The sequence below is a fragment of the Bidens hawaiensis genome, unplaced genomic scaffold (genome assembly GCF_021521415.1).
Source record: "Bidens hawaiensis isolate Kalapana, Puna unplaced genomic scaffold, B.hawaiensis_p1.1 tig00054946_1, whole genome shotgun sequence".
NCBI classification, from domain to species: Eukaryota; Viridiplantae; Streptophyta; class Magnoliopsida; order Asterales; family Asteraceae; genus Bidens; species Bidens hawaiensis.
In genome coordinates this window covers 5,337-13,963 of record NW_027499912.1, presented here as the reverse complement: position 1 = coordinate 13,963, position 8,627 = coordinate 5,337, and the positions used below count along the sequence as shown (strand labels likewise).

The following is an 8,627-nucleotide window of genomic DNA, read 5'->3' as shown; positions in this document are numbered from 1 at the left end:
AAATATCACAGTGCTCGATAGACTTCAAAGAAGCATTAGAAATGAAAGGTAATTGTTTCAGTTTGTAAATTGGTAAATGACCAAGACGGTTGTGCCAAATTTCACTATTTACAACAGAATTACAAACTTTATTTGAAGCAAAAGAAGAATCAAAAATTTACTTAGTTGCCTCATGAAGATAAAGGCTATTTAGTATGTCACCAAGAACCTAAGGGCTCTTCAGAGAAGGGGCTGTATGACACAAGTGTTTTTAGGGAAATGAACAATACCATTAGTATTAAAACATAATCTTGAAACAGAAAGAAGATTATTTCTAAAATGTGGTACCAAAAAAACGTTTGACAAAGAAGTTTTATCAGTTAAAGGAACAATACCATACTGATGAACAGTAAAAGATGTGCCATTGGGAAGAGTGATAAAATTTGGATTTTTGAGAAAAGAAACACTTGAAAACAGATTTTGATCATGTCACATATGATCATTAGCACCAGTGATAATGATTCATTTGAAATAATATTTTGAAGAATTGCAAGAAATTATTCCTCGGAAAGAATCTTGATTGATGGTTGTCGCATTGTTAGCAGAATAAGTATCTGAATGCCCAGATTGAACTTTGTTCTGCTGCAATAAAGCCATCAAGTCATGATATTGTTACTGAGTGATACCTTGCTGATTAGATTGATTTTGATCACTTTTTCATTGTTCCTCAGCAAGATTAGCAAACTTCTTTCCTTTAGAGAACTTTTAGTATTTTGGGAAACCAATCAATTTATAGCATTTGTTCACTGAATGCCCATTTCTTTAGCAATGGGTGCACACCAAAGTCCTCCTATTTTCTCCCGTTGCTCCACTGACAGGTCCTCCACTGCTTGCATTCATAGATGCAAAGGATGCAGTGAAATCAGTGGTGGGTGTGGATTTCTTTCTGGTTCTCATCTTGCATGAGAATCCCATAAGCACGATTAATGGAGGGAAGGGGCTGCATCATCTGAATGTTGCTTCTGACCATATCATAACTAGGATTCAATCCAACAAGGAACTGAATTAGCCGTTGATCCTCATCTCTTTTAGCAAAGGCATGAGCAGCCCCACAAGTGCAAGAAGGAATGGTATTGATTGCATTCAGCTCGTCCCAATTCGACTTCATCTTAGCAAAATTAGTAGCAATGCCACTACTACCTTGAGTGAGATGGCAAAGGTTCTTTTGTAATTGATAAATCTTAACACCATTTGCCTGGCCATATCAAAAGTTAAGCTCATTCCAAAGAATTTGAGTTATCTCAGCATACTATCACGAATATCATGATTGAGAGTGTTTAGGATCCATGATATCACTATATCATTGCAGCGTTGCCAATAAGCAAGATGTGGTTGGCATGGTTACAGTGTTGTTTATGAAGCCTAGCTTGTTTTTAGCGGAAAGAGCAATCGTCATTTCTCTTTTCCAGGCTCCAAAACCATTGTCGTTGAAAAATTTAAATACAAGGATCATGCTCGGATGATCAAGATGGATGAAGATAAAGAGGATTCGAGGAATCAATGATCAATTTTGAACGAAAGAACTGTTCGAGGCTTCCATTAGGAAAACATAGCAAAATATACAAAAGAATAAGCAAAAGAGACTTATGTGCCCTATATGTATATACGGCGAATAAGATATGCGCTGAAAGAGAAACTTATGCTCCGTATATGATATACGGCGTATAAGTATAGGAAGTTTAAGACTTATGCGCTAGGAAAAAAACTTGCGCGCGGTATAAGTGAAAGCGGCGTGTAAGTTTAAACGAAGAGAAAATGACAAAAATGAGGGAAATTGAATGAGAAAAAGTCTGAAACTTTGAGGAAAGTTTTAGAAACAAAAAATGACATTTTAAGAAAAATTGATGGGGTTTTTTGACGGATAAAAACTCTGAAATGAAGAAAAGAAAGATCAAAATAGATGTAAATGAGGATTTGAAAGAAGAAACAAGAACAATATCAGCTAAAACACAAGAACAATGATAAGAGGATGATCAAATGATCAAAAAATGAAGAAGAAACGGCTGATGAAGAGAGAAAAACCTTTGAAATGAGAAAAAAGCCCGGTTGAAACGAAGAGCAGGTCCAATAACCACGCTCTGATGCCATGTAATCATATAAAAACAATAACACGAAAAGAAAAGAGAAAATAAGGAGAGAGAGAAAATTTTATTATCTCAAAATCAAATCTTTCAAAGAAGAAACCTATATATATACATTAACATGCGCGGCGTATATGTTATGTGGCATATAACATGCACGCCGCATAACATATGCGGCGCATAATATAACATATGCGCTCACATAGGGGCATTGTAGTATTTTCTGAAATCAAGAATTTTAGGCATTCCAGTCATAGAAGATGAGATGACTATGGTGGTCGAAATGAAAATTTATTAGCTATAATAAACTATAGTCAACTATTCTTTTTTTTCTTTTTTCTATTTAAAACTACGAAAGCTGAGAGTATAGTTCGTTAAACTTTCATCCATCATACTTCATCTGTTTGGTCATGGGTCAGATCAATTCATTTAAAAACTTCATCAATTAGTTTTTCTTCATCCATTAGTTGGTTGAACTTTCTCCCTCATTTAAAAACTATATATATATATATAGTTGTTTCAAACTAATAAGTTATGCTTTATCCATTAAAAAAACTTTATTATTAATTTATTGGTGCACACTGTATGACACATAGCCTTAACATTATATGAAGGTTCAGAGTCCTCTTATAACATGTGTGAGTGCGTTTGTGTTTTTGTGTACAATAATTATGTGCTCATAGACTGCTCTTTTCTTATATTGGTCTTGTTGAAATTACAAAAGTCATTCAATATGGCCCAACTAGTTGGTTCAAATGAAATAGAGGTATTTAGAACTGAGATGAGAAGAAGTTTAAGATATTTTCTTAAGCAAACGTCTCATTCGCGTGCAAATTCTGATTCAAGTCCTGTGAACAACCATGATGAGAATCTTCTTATGTGGGCTGCAATTGATCGGTTGCCAACAGTTTCACGGTTGAGATCATCTTTGTTTGGTGAACAAAATGATAAGAAGGTGGTTGATGTCACAAAGCTCCTTCCACCTGAGCGACAACTGTTTATTGAGAAGCTCATCAAACACATTGAGCACGACAACCTTCGGTTGTTGCAGAAACTTAGAGAACGAATAGACAAGTAAGCGTTTTTATTTTGTTGTTCAAATACTAAATGTAGATTATAATTAATGTTTAATTCATCATAATATATATGTATGCACATCCTTTTTGTTAGCGTTGGCCTGAAATTTCCCTCTGTGGAAGTGAGATATAAGAATCTTCGTGTGGAAGCCGAGTGTGAAGTAGTTCATGGCAAGCCTCTTCCAACTGTCTGGAATTCTTTGCAAAGTATGCTTAATGTAAGTATCTAACCATGACCATGACCATGACCATGACCATGACCGTGAACTTAGGTATTTGATCTACACTTACAATCTATTTATGTGATTTTAAATTATCAAAAACCTGACTTATTCATCCACAAGATCGTCCGTTTGTCATCACAAAATTTTTGTTAATTTGTTTAAAACTTTATCAATGCTATGATGACCAAGTTTCTTAAAACATGAAGGTGCTACAGTGACTAAATTTTAAGACGACACGCGTTTCATGTGATGTTTGATAACGGCAATTTATATGCCTTTCTTCATGACAACAAATGGTTTATTAATTTTGAATAACATGCTCTCCACAAACTTTTTGAACTATTTCTGGTTTCATGACTTCAGTTTCTTATTTACAGATTTGACTTTGTATATTGTCAGGTATTTTAAAAATATTAAAGAGTTATAAAATCATCACATTTTGAAATATTAAAAACCAAATTAAGAAAATGTTTATCACTAACGTATATGTTTGTTAGGAAACAAATATTTATAAAGAATAGAAAAACTAGTCCTTTTTATTTGTATTTTTTTTAAATAAATGTCATTTAGCAAGCTTAGTGACATAAAGCATCCTTTATATTTAAAAACTCTATTACATTTTGTTCTTTAACCATAATTCAATTAAGTTTTCTCATTAAATATGTCAAATGTTTTACACCTGAAGGTATTTCATAAATTTATAAACTTATTTGTTTAATAGTTAAAAAAATCATAAATATATTTAAAAGTAAAAACTCTCTCTCTCTCTTTCTCTCTCTCTACACCAATCTTCATCCTCATCTTCATTAGACTACCTTTATTCACACCCACCTCAACCCAATCTTTAATAAAAAAATTTATAATTTTTGTCCTTTTGAATATCCAAAATTATGGAATGGGTCCTTTATGAAAATGAGTTTCATTCTTTATCTTTTATTTGTATGTTTTGCTCGGTTTCTGTCCTTTACACTAACGGATGTTAAGTATTTCAGTTAAGTCACCCCATGTGCATTGCACATGAGGGTATTTTAGTCTTTTTACCCATTAAAGGGCTATTTGTGTAAATATAACAAAAAAAAGTAAAATAACTCATAAATGAGGGACTATGTATGTAGGTGCAAGAACTGTAGTTTATTAAAAAATAAAAATAAAAGCATACACATCCTCCCCACACAGATATATGCTCTGTTTCTCTCTTCTTTCTCTCTTGCTCTATCACCGCTACCCTCTCTATGTGCACTGCCATCACTGTCTCTCAATGTGTGTGTTCTTAAAACCACCACAACCCCAACCTATCACAAATTCCTGAAAACCATTTATTTATTTTCACGAGGACTTCATAAAATCGAATAAGGGTGCTGAAAATTAAAGAAATATAGGGTTAGGGGATTTATCGTGTTTAGGGGTGAACGACGATATTACAAGTGTGGGTGGTATGTTAATGTAGCTAGAGATGGTGGAGGCTCACAGATCTGGGTATTGGGGATTAAGAGACTGTGGCGTCGGTCTCAGATCTAAATCACTTGTGATGGTCAGCGTATTGGGTCATTTTAGGTCGGATATGCGATTGTTGTAGGCTGGTCAAACCGGTGACGATGAAGGTAAACGACAGTGTGCTTAGATAGAAGAAAGGATACAACCCCCTTTTTCTTATCGTTGTGGGGAACGACGGTGATGATAGTTGGTAATCGTCTATAGATAGTGCTGAACGAGAATATTGAGAGGATTAGGGTTACTAGGTGAGGTGGTTGTGGCCTTTAGTAGAACTGAGGGAGATGCATTTGATCGGCGGCAAGTTGAAGGATGTGGTCGGTGGCGATGGCGGACGAGGTGGATGGTTGTGGCCGGTGAGGGTTATGGTTGGAAGCTTCAAGAGGGAGACAAGGAAGAGGATTAGAGAAAGAGAAAGAGATAAAGTATGGTATGGGTGGGGTACATTTTTTAATAATAATAATAATAATAAAAGGTTGGAAATTACCTTTTCGCCCTCACATGCTAAGCACATGTCAAGACTTAACTTAGTTTTTGGATGGCCGTTAGTGTAAAGGACTAAAACTGAGGCAAAAATACATATATAGGATGGAAAGTGAAACTCATTTTTATAAATGACCCATTCCATAACATTGGATATTTAAAAAGACAAAAATTGTAATTTTTTTCAAAATTTATCTCTCTTTTCTACACAACCCAATTCAAAACAACTTTTTACTCTCATTCACAACACAACCTAAATCATTTTTTAAATAATATTTTATTATTTATGATATAAAAAATAAAATTCTTATTTAAGATAATAAGTTAACGAACCAATAATATTATATTGAAACATGTTGAAAATATATAATTTTTTGACAAAATGACAAAAGATGTCCTTTATGTTTGACTTGATTTTCATTAGGCGTCCTTTAATGAAAGAAATAGCAAAAGGCATACATCAAGTTTCAAATTTGTTTCACGTTATGTCCTTTGTCACTAACCTAGTTAAATTTTTTTGTTAAACCTGATCATGTGCCTTGCACATGAGGGTAAATTTGTCTTTCTATTCCTTAAAGGGCTATTTGTGTAGATTACTTAAAGTTTGGGCAAAAAAAATAAAAATTAATAAATATTTAAAATTAATAAAAATTTGTCTCTCTCTCCCCTCCATCTCTCTCATATTGTGATTCATCGGACAAACCCCTTAAATAAAACACCATCACGGATCTTCATCGTTATCCAACAAATGGGTGTCACCCCTGGTAGATCCGCGACAACGACTCTTGCAATTCTTGGCGGATCAGTCAGCGTCTGCTCTCTCTCTCTCTCTCTCTCTCTCCCTCTCTCTCTCTCTCTCGCTGGACCACTATGACCCTTGATTCAGCTCCTGAAATCCCTAATCGAACTCTTGCTTGGATTTGGGAAAAGAATAAGGTGAAGTGGTCGGCGACGATGGTTGTTGCTGAGGGAGGATGACGGCGGTGGGTGGTGGTGGTTAAGAGTTATAGATTGAGGTGACAAGGGGGAAAGAAATAGAGAGGTGAGAGTTATACTCAGAGTTTCTTTAATCGTCATCACAGATTTGGTGTGATTTGGTGTGATTCAGGCCATGTTCCAATGGTGGCGGCGTTAGTGGTGAGATCCGTTTTAGGGTTTAATTTTTGGCTGATGCTAATGGCGGCGGCGGGGAAGTTGTGGTGGTTGTGAAGATTATCACAGTGGTGTTAATGGTGACAAGGACTAATTGTAGCAAGTTGTGATAGTGGAGGGTGTTCGATTGGTTATTTGGTGGTGGCGGTAGGAACGATCAGCAGCAAGTTGTGGTGGTTGTTTGGTTGGTGATTGAATTGTAGAGAGAGAGATGGTGGTGTTTCGGAGTGGCGGTCATGTGGTACCAGTTATGGTGGCTTAGTTCGGGATGGCGATGGGGCGTTGGAGACGATGGCGATGGCCGCCGTTAAATTGAATCCGGTGGTGGTGGTTAGGGAGGGTGAACCATAGCGTAACAGAGAGAGAGAGAGAGAGTTTTGTCCCTTTGTGTATTTTATTATTTTATTTGTTAGTTTTAATTATACAATAAATTATAAATAAAATTACAAAAATAGCTTCATGTGTAAGGCAAATAATCAGATTTAACAAAAAAATTTAACTGGGTTAGTGATAAAGGACGTAACGTGAAACAAATTTGAAACATGGTGTATGCCTTTTGCTATTTCTTTATTTAAAGGACGTAAAATGAAAATCAGGTCAAACATAAAGGACGTCTTTTGCCATTTTATCTAATTTTTTTAAGTAACTTCAATTTCAATAAAATTTATATCAAAATGTTAAAAAGACCTAAACAAGTTTGTAAATTTATAGTTAAAAAAATGTTATTACAAATTATTATACAAAACTCATATTAAATGAAATGCTTGGAAAGAAAAGGGGGATGGAAATCACCTAATAAAATATTGGCTTAATTAATCTTATTAAAAATGTGATTACATTTGATGAATTGGTTGTGGGGGAGGTTGAAAGAATCTATCATTTTTCCTATTTTTTTAATATATAATATTGACAACCCATTCAAAGAAGTTGTCAAAAAAAACTAGTCTTACACCTACAACTCTTTCTTCTTCCACAACCATCAATCCACCGCCCACACCCAACACACTGCAATCTGTAAACAGGTTTAAAATTATATAATCAAACCTCATGTCTTAGTCTCTCTCTCACTCTCTACACCATCACCACCACCACACCTCCGCCATAATACTATTGTATAAACACCACTAGAACCCCAACCAAAATATCTGCCACCATCGTTGCCGGACCAGACGATCGCCGCCAAAAAATTCAACATGCAAGGCTCAAAATTTTCTCCATTAACAAATTAGAGATGAATAATTAGAGTGTCTAAAGTGAGATCTAAAAAAACCCGAAATCAAACACATCAAATTTGTTCTCAACTTACTCGAATTTAGATATGATAAAACCTAAATCAAACCGAAAAATATAGATGTGAAAAATTATAGGTGTAAGGGCGTTTTAGGCGCCACAACACATACGCCATCGCCACCGGATTTCAAAATAAAAACAAAGAAAGGTGAAGAGGTAGGTCCCAGCAGAGCCCAGTTGGACCCGCAAGACTCACCTTAAACAGGGACGTCTGCGCAGAGACCAACCGCACCCGCAGGACCAACCATGCTCAGAGACGTGACGTCCTTACGCGCAGTACGCAAGCTGGTCCCGCAGGAAATGCCTCCCAATGGTGAAGGACTCCGCCTGTTCCCGCAGCCTCGGATACAAGCCATTAGGGAAGGCCACCCGCGCAGCATGGCTACACGCACAAGGCACTTAGCTCTCGATCCTTCAGTGTCACCTGAAGGAATGAGCCAAGCCGGGAGCAATCCCGCACAGAGGCGGGAGGGGGAATACTCCCGCCAAGCCAGTCCGTATACTGAAGGATCTTTTACTATACCTGACGAGGTATGGGCGAAAGATCTGATCAGAGATACGACAGCTCACTGATACAGTATGGCGAGCAGCATGCTCCTGTACTGTATCACTATTAGCCGCTGCCTACTCACCAACTACTGTCATACCACGTGCGTAGCCGGCAGTTGGTGGAAAGGGAATAGTGTGCAGCAGGCCTGGTCACTATCAGCCACTGCCTACCCACCAACTACCAGCAGGGCACGTGCGTAGGCTACTGTTGGTGAACAGGAACACTGTTGCAGCCGGCCATA

The 8,627-nt window shown here is 36.6% G+C and overlaps 1 protein-coding gene across 1 annotated transcript; it reads right to left on the bottom strand.

Annotated features, from left to right (window-relative positions):
- Positions 1 to 901: 901 nt before the first annotated feature.
- Positions 902 to 1,435, bottom strand: LOC143600821 (uncharacterized). Its single transcript, XM_077078393.1, has 2 exons — positions 1,385 to 1,435; positions 902 to 1,234 (listed from the first exon to the last, which is right to left on the bottom strand). Exons 1-2 carry the CDS (start codon positions 1,433 to 1,435, stop codon positions 902 to 904), a joined length of 384 nt encoding a protein of 127 aa, XP_076934508.1.
- Positions 1,436 to 8,627: the final 7,192 nt, after the last annotated feature.

Excerpts from the sequence above, each read along its gene's own strand:
- LOC143600821 (XM_077078393.1), bottom strand. The coding sequence starts at position 1,435 with ATGACGATTGCTCTTTCCGCTAAAAACAAGCTAGGCTTCATAAACAAC. Across the intron at positions 1,235-1,384 it reads TAGGCTTCATAAACAACACT|GCAAATGGTGTTAAGATTTA; the intron begins GTAACCATGCCA and ends TGATATGGCCAG.